The 16431-nt window shown below is 48.3% G+C and overlaps 1 protein-coding gene across 1 annotated transcript in view; it reads left to right on the top strand.

Annotated features, from left to right (window-relative positions):
* Positions 1-332: 332 nt before the first annotated feature.
* The window catches only part of SEPTIN12 (septin 12), a 72473-nt gene continuing 56374 nt past the window's right edge, over positions 333-16431 (top strand). The window contains exons 1-2 of the mRNA XM_035131210.2: positions 333-399; positions 571-728. Of these exons, the coding sequence (XP_034987101.2) occupies positions 674-728 (55 nt within the window). The 5' untranslated portion in view covers positions 333-399; positions 571-673. The remainder of the gene's footprint in view (positions 400-570; positions 729-16431) is intronic.

A 16431-nucleotide genomic window follows, 5' to 3' on the forward strand; every position in this document is an offset into this window, starting at 1 on the left:
GGAGCGCTCTGGCCCCAGCGCAGCTGCCTGTTGCCGCTTCTCTAAAGTGGTAGACCCACCTCCTTCTCTCCCCCTCCCCACCCCTTTGCTCTCTTCTTCCTTGCCTGCCAAAAGCAGCTCGGAGTCGAGGCTGCCGTCCCCTCCACCCAAGCCCAGCCCGTCCCCTCCCTCCCTCCCTCCCTTCTCCGCTTTCTCCCCTCCCCTCGTCTCCTCTTTCCCCCACAAGGAAAGCCCAGCCAAGCCCGTTCAGCCAATGTGATCCCCGGAAGGGTTTAGCTGGGGGTGGGGTGGGGAGGGGGCTTTCTGGGGTGGGGGGTGGAGAGAGAGAGAAGGAGAGAAGGAAAGTCAGTCCCTTCCCTCTTGCACTCTCTTTCTGAAGTAGAAGCTCAGAGTCTGGAGGTGAGTGTGGCTGCCGCAAAGCCTGAGAAGCAATAATAATAATAATAATAATAATAATAATAATAATAATAATAATAATAATAATAATAATAATAATAATAATAATAATAAATAATGCCCCAACACACACCCCATTCACCACGATCCCAGATCTTTTCTTTTTCTTTGCAGTCTTAAGAAGTGCAGGTCCCCCAGAGAGGAGGCAGTTCTGGCTGCACACGAGGACTGAGCCGGCCACCCTCCTCGTCCCAGGACCAAGCCGCCTGAAGGCAAGATGTCCCAGCTGTCTGTCAAGGAACATCTGGATGGGATTCTCTCTGACTTTGAAGGTAGGGCCAAGGGACCCAGGCGTCCGGGCAAAGAAGTGTCACTCTCTTGCCCTCCCCATCCATATGGTTCCTGCTAAGAGGGGGCGGGTTACAGTTCCAGAAGGCAGGGGGGTGCCTCGCTTCCCTGGAAAACTTGAGAGAGAGAGAGAGAGAGAGAGAGAGAGAGAGAGAGAGATGCACCAAATGTTAAAGTGTGGGTAGTGGCAGATCTGGGTCTGTATAAACTTGGTGCTGTTTCCAATCCTCTTTTCAGAGTAGGAAAGTACCCAAGAAAATCTGCTGGAGTTTGATGCTTAATTTATTTATTTTTTAAAGAAAAAAGTCAGGTGAAAGTTCACCGCACAGTCACACCCTGGGCTGTGTGTAACCATGATTTTGCAGGAGTGCAGAATGCCGTTTCGGGTGCTGGAAACAGCTACCTGTGCATCTCCAAATTCTAGAAGGTTTCTAGTCCTCATGCCTGCAAAGATATCATTGAAAGTGTGCAGACACTCCTCAGAGGTCAGAATAGTATTTCATGCGTGGAGTAAGTGTGCGTGCACTTTGGAGCCCTTTATAGACCCTCCCCTCCCCGCTCTCCACCTGGTACTTACAAAATCAGACTAAATTATGCAAACCATATACATTATCCCAAGATGCAAATTGCATAAATTGTGTAGGGTATAAGTTTCAGCTTTCTTGGTGTAGAATTTGGATGCAGAGTTCAAATGTTTTAAATGCAGAGTGCACAGTCTCCTGGTCAAAATCCAAAGCTGCCCTATACTGAGCCAATATTGTCTACACTGTCTGGCAGCAGCTCTCCAGCGTCTCCAACAGAGGATGGGGCTTTCTCTGCAGGAACTGTGTAAAAATATATATGGTCACTTGGGTACTCCAGTCAGAGTTCAGATTTGCTCATTTAGCAAGCCAGTGAAACAGGGACTCAGACAGAACCAGCGATAAACACTGCAGACTCAAGATTGCAGTTGAAACGAATCAGTCGGTTTATTGATGTGCGGTGCTTCATTCAAAGCATCTTATCTTCACATGGAAGATAATGACATTCTGGACTCTGAATCAAATACAACCACATAATGCAATATAGAGTTGGGATTGCATGAGAATAGCATTATAGTAGTGCTAACAAAACAATCCATCTGCTATCCTAACTGAAGATTTGGACCTCTGATGTTCTCTAGCCCATCGCACCGTGTCATAGAATTTCTACGTTCCGTAGGATATTCTCATTTCTGTGTTTTGCAACATACTTAGCATTTTGGAATAAAGTTCATGGTTACCCAGCCAGCTGGGGGGGGGGGTGAGGTGGGGGAATCACATGAAGAAGAACTGAACAGATTCCAAGCTGAGAGAGGCAGTGGCAGATTCCTCTGAACATATTTTATATTAATCAGGAAGAGGATCAGGAGGCTGGAATTTTCCACCATTCATGTCAATTCCATTGTGCATGTAGGTGAACCCCCTTTTAGAGACAGACCAAGGTTGAGGAACCTATTTCAGCTGAAGGTGACATTCCTTTCTGGACAACCTCCCCAGGGCTTCATACCAGTGGTGGGTGGGGCTAAAGGCAAAAGTAGGCGGAGCAATGGATGTCAATTTTTACGTTTGTGTTAAGAAGTTGGCCGGTTGCTTGCTCTGAACGGGGTTGTACCTTCTTCTGAAGGAGCAGGCGGGCAGTCTGGGATTTGCTTCTGGACCCAGCCTTTGTCCTCTGGGACTATAGGGAGGGGTGCTGGAGAATTTTGATGGAAATGGAAGCAAAAGCTGCCGGTATTTGCTTATTCATACTATGACTGAAATGGAGATCAGACCAGTGAAAACGATTGGTAGTCTTTTGTTGTTGGTGGTGGTCTGCAACAGATACGTAATTATTGCATTGCGCTAAAATGAACGGTGTGGCATAAAATGCAATTAATTACATAAATTTCTGCCACAGCAGACAGTAAGATGAGTAGCGCAGCTTTTATTGGAAGCCAAGCTTCAAAGGAATGGAAACAGCCTTTAAATGTGAACTGAATTGAATTTCTTCCCTAGACCTGGTTGTGCTCACGTCCTAAAAAGTAAAGGTAAAGGGGACCCCTGACCGTTAGGTCCAGTCGCGGACGACTCTGGTGATGTGGCACTCAATTCGCTTTATTGGCCGAGGGAGCTGGCGTACAGCTTCGGGGCCAGCATGACTAAGCTGCTTCTGGCGAACCAGAGCAGCGCACGGAAATGCTGTTTACCTTCCCGCCAGAGCAGTACCTATTTATCTACTTGCACTTTGACGTGCTTTTGAACTGCTAGGTTGGCAGGAGTGATCACGTCCTACTTGTAGACTACTCATTGGGGCATCTGGTTGGCCACTGTGAGAACAGAGTGCTGGACTAGAGGGCCCTTTGGCTTGATCTGGCAACCAGGTTCTTCTGGTGGTCTTCCTCCCATCTGCCCTTGTACTATCTCACTCCCCCTTTGCACAGCTTGACTTTGCCCAGCACCAAGTGTCTGGATTGAAAGCTTCTTGCGGGCAGGGACCTTGTCTTCCCATGCTAGCTAAAGAACTGTGCACAAGGTGCCATAGGGATAAATGCATGTTGTATGGTTGGTCCAACTAGCTCGGTATCGTCTACACCGACTGACAGCAGTTCTCCAGGGTTTCAGAGTGGGTTCTTTTCTGGAGATGTTGGAGATTGAAGGTTGCATCCAACATTCCCTTGTGGACAATCTTCTGGAAGGGTTAGGGCAAAGAATACAACTCTTCCGTCTGTACAGTATGCCATGCAAATGTCAAGAGGTTCCTCCATGTGCACTTGCTTCTCTACCCAGGCAAACAAGAGGCATTGTCCCAGCTAGCCACTCAAGGAAGGGGTGGACCATGAGCAGAGATGGGTGTGACCCGTGGGAGACTCCCAAGAATCGGATACAAATGGCTAAATCCAGCCCCTGGGTCAGAGGTTCCCCCTCCCCCCAAAAAACTGCATAATACTCAGTATTGATCCATTGGAATTAATTCACTGATAGATACCGGTAGCGATGCTCCACCTCCACTGTCGAGGCAGTGCACCTCTGGGTACCAGTTATTGGGATTCACAAGTGGTGAGACACTGTTCCTCTGCTCAGGTCCTGTTTGCAGGCTGTTGAGATTGCATTGGCCGCTGAGATCAGGATGCTGGATCAGATGGGCCTGACACTTTTCAGCTCATTAGTTTCAGCAGGTCTACTCGTGAGTATACCTTAGTTTGATTCAGCTATGAACTTTGAGTCTTCTGCTTGCAAAGTAGAGTCTCCACCATTGAGCTATGGCCTCTCACATAACTGGATGATGACAATAATGATTATGATTCCCTAAATGATGATGGTCCCCATGGCTGTCTCATCCCTTGTCATGATCTCAGCCGAGCCCTTGGCTTTGTCCAAAGTAGCAAAGTCAGGCTTAAACCTCCCACCGTTCTCTGCAAATATAGAGTGAGTGTGCGTTAATCCGAAGAAAATTTGACCTGGTGAGTGTGTGAAATATATGGTGCCTCTGTGTACTTTATTGTGTTTGTATAAGGGCTTTCGATATGCCAAGGGCCCTTTGGGTGTGTACTTTAAAGATGGAATTTGTGAAAAACTCCTGCAGTAGAATCCCACCCCCAATCACCTCCCTTTTCTTGCTTCCACCGTTCCTGAAAGAAATATATTCACCCCACCTCTCTTTGGCCCAGATGAAAATGAGCTCTGCCCAACCCAAATAGCAGGGACCTTTGCCCTCTGCCCATCTCGATCCACCTTTGTTGGAAACACCCGCATGAGTTGGGCAAAAGGACTTCTTCACACAGCACACAGCCGGACTCTGGAATTGGATCCCACCAGGAGTGATGGTCACTGACTTGGATGGCTTCTAAGAGGGTTAGATGAAGCTGTAGAGGCTAAGTCTACCAGGGGCTACTAGTCATGGTGGCTAAATGTTCTTTCTCCCCTTTCAGAGGCATTACACTCCCAAATGCCAGTTACTGGGAACCTCAAGTGGGGAGATTGCTGTTGCATTCAGGTCCTGCCTGCAGACTCCACCATGAAAACAGGATGCTGGGTTCCATGCCCCATTGGCCAGATCCTGCTGGCTCTAAGATATAAAACCAACAGTTGGACTCTGTGTAGGGACTTGGTGAAGCAGCCCATTTTGGTTCCTCACCTTTTCCCAATCTTAAATTCAGTTTTCCACATTTCCACAGCAGTTTGAATTTTATTTATTTTTTATAAAACATAAATTCATCAGCACTTCAGTGTGGATTTCTTCTAATGCACCCATTTGTATATGCAGTTTTGACTCAGTGCTTGTCCATAATTACTTTTCCTCTACTTTTTCCAGGCATGGTCCGCAAGTTATATCTATGTCTGAGTGCGCTTTTTTTTTCCTCCGGAGCTTTCCTTGCAAAAACCTGCTCTTTAGAGCTCAATCAGAGCAAACAGCAATCTGCAGAAAACCCAAATTGACATTTGCTCCGATTCAGCTTTACTGAACAGGTTTTTGTGGGGAAAGCTTGGTTGGGGGAAGGGGAACCCTCTGCCTGGAAAGAGTGAGGAAAAGAGTATGGATATGCCCAAATACCTGCAAAGCAATTTCCCCTAATATAATTAATATAATTCATTTTTGTATGTTCGTTTCAGAACTATATGCATGTTCAGTGCACATTTTTCCTTAGCATATGCATATTCATATGCATTGCTGGAGAGCTGCATTGCAAAATTTGGAGGCGTGTGAAGGCCAAAGATGGCTGAGTTTAGGTTTTGTGTCTTGTTTTGGTATGTGCAAATTAGGTACATTTGCCTTTATAAATGAACTGAATCAAATTTCTCCCCCATCCCTAACTTAGTGCTAGGCATTTTCCTATGGGGGACTAGACGTAATAGTTAAGTAGAACCTCCTCATTTCAAGGCAGTATATCTTTGGGTTCCTGAAACCAGGTAGACCTGCTACCTTCATGCTGTGTCTGTTTGACTCCTGGAATCATCTGGTTGTCTACTTGGGGAGACAAGATATGTGTGACTAGATGGACTTTAGGTCTCCGTGAAGCAGGAACAAGTGTGGCCTAGACGGAGTTCTGAGGGCCAGATAGGAAGATCTAAAGCAGGCATCCCCAAACTTGGCCCTCCAGATGATTTGGGTCTACAATCCCCATCATCCCTGACCAATGGTCCTGTTAGCTAGGGATGATGGGAGTTGTAGTCCCAAAACATCTGGAGGGCCGAGTTTGGGGATGCCTGATCTAGAGGGCTGTGTTCAGCTCCTAGGACTGAGGTTCCCTACACTTATATAACTATTAATGGGATGGAATGGAACCTTGAGAGCCAACATAGTGTAGTGGTTTGCGTGTCAGACCAGGACCTGGGAGACCAGGATTCAAATCCTCACTTGGCCATGAAATTCACTGGGTGACCTTGGGCCCCTCAGCCTAACCTACCTCGCAGGGTTGTTGTGGGGATTAAACCAGGAGGGGGAGAGCCATTGTATGCCACCTAGAGCTCCTTGGGGGGGGGGAGGCGGGCTTATAAATACAATAGAAAAATAAATACTGCCCGGCCCAATTAGACTAGGGCTGCACATGCGCCATACATTTAAAGCACCCCCCCCCAAAAGACTATAATCCTGGGAACTATAGTTTAAGACTGCTGGGAATTGTAACTCCACAAGCGATAAACTACCTTTTCCAGCATTACTGCATGCTTGCTTTAGATGGCTGGTGTGTACACAACACAAATCATAGAATCATAGAGCTGGAAGAGACCACAAGGGCCATCCAGTCCAACCCCCTGCCAAGCAGGAAACACCATCAAAGCATTCTTGATATATGCCTGTCAAGCCTCTGCTTAAAGACCTCCAAAGAAGGAGACTCCACCACAATCCTTGGTAGCAAATTCCACTGCCGAACAGCTCTTACTGTCAGGAAGTTCTTCTTAATGTTTAGGTGGAATCTTCTTTCTTGTAGTTTGCATCCATTGCTCCGTGTCCGCTTCTCTGGAGCAGCAGAAAACAACCTTTCTCCCTCCTCTTTATGACATCCTTTTATATATTTGAACATGGCTATCATGTCACCCCCTTAACCTTCTCTTCTCCAGGCTAAACATACCCAGCTCCCTAAGCCGTTCCTCATAAGGCATCGTTTCCAGGCCTTTGACCATTTAGGTTGCCCTCTTCTGGACACGTTCCATCTTGTCAGTATCCTTCTTGAACTGTGGTGCCCAGAACTGGACACAGTACTCCAGGTAAGGTCTGACCAGAGCAGAATGACTCCCAAGATCCCTTCCAACCACATAATTCTACGAAAACCCTTGCACAGAGCAGAGGATTCTGGTCTGGGTTGTTGGCAGTGAGCAACAGTGGTGTGTTTGGCAGCCAGCCACTCTGGAGAGCAGCTGTTTGCACACACTGGGTTGAAACGCAGGTAATTAACCCAGCCCCACCATAGCATTAAGATACCGAATTATCCTGAAGAGCCTCCACAGTGTGTGTTGGGAGGAGGGGGAGACGGCCTGTGTGTGCTCATCGAGAGCCTACAATAACCAGCTTGTCTCTGTTAAGACAGGAAGGGGGGCGAGAGGGAGGGAGTGGGTTAGGGAAAGAGAGAGAGAGAGAGAAGGCAGAAATCCCGAAAGAACAAGCGGCTTCCAATTACCAGCTGTTGCTGTCGCAGTGTCTCCACTTCAGCATTTCACAGATTGTAATTAAGGAAAGTTTTGGAGCGGAGAGAGCGGAGGCTTGCAGGCAGGGCTTCTGCGGTGCTTAGATTACAAGAATTGTTCAGGACATGGCCAAGCACAGAACAGCAAGCCCTCTTTGAGAGGGGGTCCGTGGGTTAGGATGATGGGGGCAGACTCACGGTGAGCATGGCTAGACAAAATGGTTGGAAGGGAACGCCTGAGGTTTTCACACAGGAGTCCAAATATCAAAAATTGTGGAATTAAACGGGGAGGGGGGGGAAGGATCTGGGGAGGTGTGCATCTACCCAGCCACACATTGGTAAGTCTACCAATGGCTATCAGCTATGACTATTATGTTGTGCTCGGGTCCTTTTTGTGGGCTTCCCAGAAAAGGGATCTGCTTGGCCACTGTGTGAACTGGGCGCTGCACTAGATGGGCTCCTCTTACGATCTTACATGCGCACACAAAGTCCAGGGTTGTCACCTTTACTTTCTGGCCCTGCTCCTGTGCCTTTATCCGCAGGCAGGTGTTCCAAAATGTAGCCGTTTTTACTGACATTGAGCAAACGATGGGCAAACCAACCCCAAAGATCAGAGGAATGGAGGAACTCACCCCCCCTTCCCACAAACACATTAAAAAAGGCTGTCAGAATATTAATCAGCCCAAAGGCCTGGGTTAAGAGGAAGTGGGATAAGCCCATAGCGATGGTCACCAACTTGGAGTGGTGAGACAAATTCACGGAGAATAAGGTTGCCCATGGCTACTAGCCATCATGGCTACATCCTATGTCCAAGATCAGAGGCGGCATGCTTCTAAATATCAGCTGCTGCTGAACAACCGGAAAAGTGGACTGTTCTGCTCTTGCCCTGCCTGCTGTCTTTCCTTGAAGCTCCCTCCATTGCCAGAGGTCATTTGTCTCTGAATACCAGTTGCTGGGAATCGCAAGTGGAGAGAGGCTTCCCTTTGGGGCACCTGACTGGACGCTGTGAGAACAGGATGTTGGACTAGGTGGCTCTAGTAGAGCTCTTCTGGTATTAGTCTTTGGTTTTCACCATGGCTACATGAAAGACAAAAGAGGACAGGCTGTTCCCAACAGGGTCTGATCTAATCTGGGATCTGCTAGAGGAAAACAGCTGGCTGCCATTTTCCCCAACACAGGGCTCCATGGAAGAGTATAGGAAGAGAGGAATCAGCCTTATATTGAGTTAGAACATTGGTTCATCTAGTTCAGTATTCTCTTCACTGATTGGTAGTGGATGGTTTCAGACAGGAATCTCTCCCAGAATTGCTGGGGATTGCGTTTGTATGGGAGGCTATTGCTCTGCCTGAGTCTTGTGGCCCTTCCTCACACTGCAGGGGTTTGTGTGGTGGTATAGAATAGTGTTTCCTTAGCCTTCCCCTTCCACATATGTGTGATATAGTGTCAGAAGTACCACTATCAGATAGTTTCTGGCTATGTGTTAGGTAAAGGTGAAGGAGCCCCTGACCATCAGGTCCAGTCGTGTCCAACTCTGGGGTTGCGGCGCTCATCTCGCTCTGGGTCATGTGGCCAGCATGACAAAGCTGCTTCTGGCGAACCAGAGCAGCGCACGGAAATGCCGTTTACCTTCCCGCCGGAGTGGTCCCTATTTATCTACTTGCATTATGATGTGCTTTCGAACTGCTAGGTGGGCAGGAGCTGGGACTGAGCAACGGGAGGTCGCCCCATTGCAAGGATTCGAACTGCCGACCTTCTGATCAGCAAGCCCTAGACTCTGTGGTTTAACCCACAGCGCCACCCGGGTCCTATGTGTTAGTGGAGTGCAAAGTGCTTTAAATTCAGTCACCTTTCTCTTCCCTATTCTTTTTTTTAATGCAAGATTTTAGTCCTTGGCTGTAATATGCTTGAAAGTGTGTGCGTTTTCACTAGGCATTGCCGACACACTTTGAGAAGGCTAGAAGCCGTAGCCCTGAGGACTAAAAAACCTTTCTTCTCGAGAAGCTTGAGTTCTGCACCCACTGCATCCTTATTCTGCATTTTCATCTGCTCCTAGAGAACAGTGAACACACTTTGCCACAGTTTCAAGGAGCGTGTATGTGGGCAATCCTGTTGAGCTGATGAACAGACTTCCTTTCCCCCTGGCTGCTGCAGATCACGGCAACCATGTGGGGGCGGGAAAAGGAAACGGGTTGGGGGGGGGGAAGCCATCCCATCTAGAAATCCTTTGCTCACCACCCATCTAGAAATCCTTTACTCACCAAACGCGAGCAAGTGTGTGCGATACTGTTATTGCTTCCAAAGGAATGCACTCACACCTATAATTACTGGCAATAACCTTTCAGCCATCAGTCCTCTCAATTGCTAGGGAAGCCACATTCCAGAGATTGGGTTTCATTCACTGGGTCAGGCCAGAACGAGTGCGAAACAACAACAACAACAACAACAACAACAACAACAACAACAACAACAAATCTCAGTTCTGGGTGGGTTATGGAGGGGTAGAGGAATGTTGTTGTTTAGTCGTGTCCGACTCTTCATGACCCCATGGACCAGAGCATGCCAGGCACTCCTGTCTTGCACTGCCTCCCGCAGTTTGGTCAAACTCATGTTCGTAGCTTCGAGAACACTGTCCAACCATCTCGTCCTCTGTCGTCCCCTTCTCCTAGTGCCCTCCATCTTTCCCAACATCAGGGTCTTTTCCAGGGAGTCTTCTCTTCTCATGAGGTGGCCCAAGTATTGGAGCCTCAGCTTCAGGATCTGTCCTTCCAGGGAGCACTCAGGGCTGATTTCCTTCAGAATGGATAGGTTTGATCTTCTTGCAGTCCATGGGACTCTCAAGAGTCTCCTCCAGCACCATAATTCAAAAGCATCAATTCTTTGGCGATCAGCCTTCTTTATGGTCCAGCTCTCACTTCCATACATCACTACTGGGAAAACCATTGCTTTAACTTTACGGACCTTTGTCGGCAAGGTGATGTCTCTGCTTTGTAAGATGCTGTCTAGGTTTGTCATTGCTTTTCTCCCAAGAAGCAGGCGTCTTTTAATTTCGTGACTGCTGTCACCATCTGCAGTGATCATGGAACCCAAGAAAGTAAAATCTCTCACCGCCTCCATTCCTTCCCCTTCTCTTTGCCAGGAGGTGATGGGACCAGTAGCCATGATCTTAGTTGAGGAATAGCTGCTGTTAAATGCACAATTTCTTGGGGGCAGCTGACTGCTACTGCAATTTGCCCTACTTGTATCAGTTCCAGATACAGGCTCTGTTGCCACACAAGCAACAGCAGTGGTCATCAATGTAGGGAGGCCAACCATTATTTTTCTGCACCCCAATTCTGTTCCTGAAGATGGTCTGGAAGGATTGCATGGAGAGAAGGAGAGAAAAGCAGCTGCGTTGTTTGTCCGTGGTTGGTTGTTGTTTGACAGCTCAGTGGCAAAAACATCTGGCCTCTGACATTGGAGCAGCAATGGCTTGTGACCATTGGGAATACTGAGGTTCCCATTGTAATATTTCATAGATAAATAAAACAGGAACACTCCTGTAACACCCTGACTACCCACATCTCAGCTCTCGGCCTGCTATGCTTCCCTCTGCAATGACACAAGGCTCATAGCCATATTCATTTCACTCTGCAGTTAGGAACATAGAAAGGTGCCTTTATATTGAGTGAGATCACTAGTCCATTTAGATCAGTATTGCTTGCACTGACTGGTAGCAGCTCTCCGGGGATTCAGACTGGAATCTCTCCAAGCCCAACCTGGATATGCCGGGGATTGAACCTGGGTCCTTATGCATGCAAAATAGATGCTGTGTCCCTGAGCCATGGCTCTTCCCCACCCTGCAATGGAGCAGGTTAAAAGCCGGATGGTTGCAGGGTTTAGAAAGGCTGTTTTGGCTGGCATCCAGTCCTGAGAGGCAGCTGGATTGACATGTACGCTGCGTGAGTGTCCAGCATGAGAGGTTGAGGAGCCCCATGGCCCTCCAAGTCGGCCTTTTGATTCTGTGTTGACAATGACAAAGTGTTTTGTGCCACCCCCTCTGCCTAGTTCAGGGGTCAGCGCAGAGTCGCCAGGGGTTCGACCTCTGAGAGCAGCGCAGGCCAAAGTGCAGAAATGGATTCCTCTCCTCGCCCTGAGGGAGGTAGTAAATGTTATAGTTTGTGATGGACACTCCAGCCGAGCAGGTAGAGGCAAAGGCAGCTAGAGGAGGGGAACTAAATTAAAGTAATGGTTTGCTTGACATTTCTACAGGAGAAGGCTTGTAACGCAATGGTAAGAGCATCTGCTTTGGATGCAGAAGGTCCCAGGTTCAATCGCCGGCATCTCTAGGTAGGGCCAGGAAAGACTCCCTACCTGAGACCCTGGGGAGCTGCTGCCAGTCAGTATAGACAGTATTGGGGTAGATACACCATCGGTGTTATTCAGCATACTGGAGGGCTGCAGCTGAGTGGAAGGACACCTGCTTTGCATGCAGAAGGTCTCTGGTGTTCCTATGCTGCTAGGCAAGTAGGAATTTCCTCCAGACCACCCGACACACAAGGTTGTTTCCAATGTTAGTCCTACTCAGAGTAGGCCCATTAAACTTAATGGTCATTATTAATTTAGATTCAGTGGGTCTAGTCTTGAGTAGAAGTTAGGAACAACACAGAGGAGCTTTTTTTTAAAAAAACAACAACATTACAAATCACTAGCATAAACTTGCTTCAGACGTTCGTTGTGGTCTTTGAGATTTATCTGGGTTTTTATTTTTTTGCAAAGTTAAGGCTACAATTCTGCACATGCTGGCTTGGGAGCAGGACTAATTCAGCTCATAGATTTGGACAATATTTCTTGTTTTGGGTTGGGTTGTTGTGGTGGGGGACAGTAGCGGAGGAAGCCTCTCTGGCACCCGGGGCGGGGTAAAGCACCTGGCGGCGCTCGTAAGGACTGCGCATGCGCGGCAGCCAGTATGGGTGCCGCACATGTGCGCCCTTGGCTGATCTACAGCTTGGGGGAAGGCAGTTGTCCATCTTGTCACACACACCCCAGGGTGGCACCCAGGGCGAACCCCCCCCCTTTGTATGCCCCTGGTGGGGGATTGTGGAAGGTGGAGGAAATCTTTGGGTGGTGCAAATAAATTTGAAAGATCAAACATCAGTTTGGGACGTTTTAGCTTAGAGAAAAGGCAAGTTAAGAGGAGACACGATAGAAGTTTATGAAATGTACACATGGCATGGGGAAAGTGGATAGAGGAGTTTTGCTCCCTCTCCAATAAGCCTAGATCTTGTGGAGATCCATCGGGACAGATAAAAGAAAAACCTTCATCATGCAATGCATAGTTAATCTATGGAACTCTCTGCCACAGGAGGCAGTGGTGGCCGCCAACTTGGATGGCTTTAAAAGAGGGTTAGCCAAATTCATGGAGGAGAGGGCTTATCAAAGGCAGTAATGCTTCTGAATAACAGTTGCAGAAAGCCTCAGGAAAGTTGAGTGCCCTTGTGATCAGATCGTGCTTGCTTGTAGCCCACGGGCATCTGGGTGGCCACTGTGAGAACAGGATGCTGGACTAGATAGGCCAGCATGCTCTTAGGTTTGCTTTGCCTCCTGCATGAGCAAAGCTCCTTCCCTCCCCAACAGGTGGCTGGTTCCTAGGTGGGACCTGGCAGTGCACATTCCAGGCCCAGCCAGTATTTATTCAGCAGCGCCTTGGGCTTGTTGGAGCAAGCTCTCATGCCTGCTTGACTCCAATAGGAAACCCCTCTTGTGCCCTTCCTTCCAGGTGTAACCTCTCCTTCTTTCTGAGTAGCTTGGAAGATCCACTTTCACCTCCAAAAAGCCACAGGGCTGGCGAGGAAGTAGATCAGCTGCAGAGACACCTGAATGTACCTCGGTGAGCCTGTCAGGCCAGAGATCCCTCCAGCATATAATTGAACCCATGTGGCCGATGAACTGGGGCAGAGGGGGTTCTCTGGGACAGGGATTGCTCCAGAGCTGGGAGTGTGTTGGGAGTGAGGAGTCTCTGTCCTATCAAGCCAGTAAGCGGGGAGAGTAGGTTTCAAGAAGGACTGTGGGGCTTGCCAACTTTGCTGTTTCCAGCCTCTGCCATCAGTGGTGGTTCTGACTTCTTACAAAGTCTGTCACAGAAAATCCAGGGGTGAGTGCTTGCCATTCCTTTAGCACAGTTTATTTCATAGAATTTATACACTGCTTGAATGTAAAACAGAAAAAAAAACTCAAGAGTTGCAGTGTTTAAAACCACCGCAGTCCATGAAGCTCACTGGATGCACAATAAACCGTAGTGTATATACAACCTAACGTCTCTTTGAAAGTTACAGGTAGGTAGCCGTGTTGGTCTGAGTCGAAGCAAAATAAAAAAATTCCTTCAGTAGCACCTTAAAGACCAACTAAGTTTTTATCTTGGTATGAGCTTTCGTGTGCATGCACATTTCTTCAGATACACTTGAAACAGAAGAGTCAGACCCTTATGTATATACAGAGGGTGGTGGGGGTGGGTGAGAATGGGTGGTGGGCTGATGGGAGTGGTAAACCTGTAGATGGCTGTTAACGACTGCTGATGACTGCAGTTAGTCCTGCGGGGAAAAAGCAAGGGCTGAGGCGCTAAAGAAAGCTTGATCATGCATAATGAGATAAGAATCCAATGTCTTTGTTCATCCCAGGTGGCTCCATGGTTTTAAGCTTGGTAATGAGTTCCAATTCAGAAACTTCTCTTTCCAGTCTGTTCCTGAAATTTTTCTGTAATAAAACAGCTGCTTTGAGATCTTGTATAGAATGTCCTGGGAGATTGAAGTGTTCTCCTACTGAATTCTCCGTCTTGTGATTCCTGATGTCAGATTTATGTCCATTTATCCTTTGGCGTAGGGTTTGGCCTGTTTGTCCAATATAGAGAGCTGAAGGGCACTGTTGGCATTTGATGGCATACACAATGTTAGAAGATGAGCAATTAAATAGTCCTGAGATGGCATGTTGGATGTTTTTGGGGCCAGTAATGATGTTGTCCAGGTGGATGTGGCAGCAAAGTTGGCATCTGGGTTTATTGCAGTCTCTTTGAAAGGTTCTTAACCAACCTTGCTGCCTTGGGGAACCCTTCTGTCCCTACTGCTGAATGGGACCAATACAGCTGCCCCCAAGTCCGGTCCCGCCTTCCACAGCCTAGGAGGAAACACATTGCTGGCTTTATTGAAGTTTAGCTGCATCCTCTCCAGTCCATTGTTTGTTTAGGGTATGTCGTCCTGTCTCTTCTGCCTCCAGCAGGCAGTGGCGTTCCCATCCCCACCAGGGAGAATTCAAACAGCCTGGCAGAAAGGCAGCATCACATTTCAGAAGCTGTCAACCGGTGCTGACGGATGGCTGGAGTCCCCTTGGGCTAGGATGCTGGCATCCCCGGACACCAGCTGGCGCTTCAAACACTGCGCCTGGGAAGCCCTGGCGCTTTGAGTGTGTAGCCCTCTCCATCCCTGAGGCTCTGGGTGGCTTGTAATTGGAAAGTGCATACCAAGAGTGCAGCATTGGGGGGGGCGCTCTTTAGCTTCAAGGAAAGGGCAGGGAGAGGCGACGTGATGGAAGGTTATAGAATTATGCCTGGCATGGAAGAAGCGGGCAGAATGAAGCTTTTCTCCCTCTCTCACATCATCAGAACTCATGGGCATCCAATGGAGCGGAAAGCTGGAAGAGTCAGGCCAAACAAAGGAAAAGCCCTTTCCCCTGCAGCTCAGAGTTGGCCTTTGGAACTCCCTCCCACAGGAAGCAGGGATGGCCACCAACTTGGGTGGCTTTAAAAGAGGATTAGACAAAATCATGGAGGAGAAGGCTCTCTCAATGGCTGCCAGATACGATTGTGATGCTTTGCCCTCCGCAGTCAGAGACAGTAATGCTGCTGCATCCCAACTCCTGGAAATCGCAGGAGGGAAGAGGGCTCTTGTGTTGAGGGTTAGCCGCTGTGAGAACTGCATGCTGGACTATATGGGCCACTGCCCTGATCCAGCAGGCTGTTCTTACGTAGTACCGGTACATACACAGCCAATTTATTTTATTTTATTTAATTTTTTACAAAAAAATATATGCATATTCCCCCTCCGTCTGCCGGAGGTTCCCCATCCCTGGTGTAAAAGATAGGAATTTAGCCATCCCAATCGCCACATGCATTTTTGGCCTCTCCTCTCGCGAACTCTCGTTTGCCCTGGCTGCCCCTGGTTAAACTGGGGCAGCCACCAAAGGAGCGAGGAGGGAAACAGTTCAGGGAGCCAGATCTGATTACTCGGGGATGCCTCAGGCAGGATCCTTTACATTCTGCGGCTGGAGGTGAATAAAGCGGTTACTGTGTTGTTCCTACCCCTGCCCCCGGGAGGCATTTTGAAGCAGATGACACAGATACGGTATCGCAGGGGAGATAAAACACAGCAAACAATTAGATGCAGGAGATTAGAGGCCTCAGGAGTAGATCCAAGAGTCGACTCTGGTTTCCCCTTTGGGAGATGCTAACAAAACCGTCTGTTTGAAGGAGGCAGCCAATAGGGGAGCCTGCCTGCCTCTTGCCAGCTCTCCCTTCCTCCCTCTAGTAGGGTGAGAGAGCATCTGCTTGCAGAGGGTCCCAGAATCAATTCCCAGCATCTCCAGGTAGGGCTGGGAATCTTCCCTCTCCGAAACCCCGGGGAGCCAATAGCTAAATGGACTGCTGGTCTGTCTCAGTATAAGGCAGCTTCTGAATTAATATAGCCCTTGATCCAGAACCACGAAGACTCGATTCTTACTTTACTTTGAGCAAAGGCCATAGCTCAGTGCTAGAGTCTTTGCTTTGCATGCAGAAGATCTCAGGTTCAATATCCAGCCACTCTGGATAGAGCTGGGAGAGATTCCCTGCCTTGAAACCCTGGAGAGCTGCTGCCTGTCAGTATCGACAATACTGAACCAGATGGACCAATGGTCTGATTCGGTGTAATGCTACTCCCCTACATACACAGAGATAAAAGATGGGTGTTATCCAATTAAGGTCACACCCACAGCACACATTTAAAACTTTCTTATAATCCTTGAATAGTCATGACTTCCCCCAAAGGATATTGCTAAGGGTC

The sequence above is a fragment of the Zootoca vivipara genome, chromosome 14 (assembly GCF_963506605.1).
Source record: "Zootoca vivipara chromosome 14, rZooViv1.1, whole genome shotgun sequence".
In the NCBI taxonomy this organism is placed as follows: domain Eukaryota; kingdom Metazoa; phylum Chordata; class Lepidosauria; order Squamata; family Lacertidae; genus Zootoca; species Zootoca vivipara.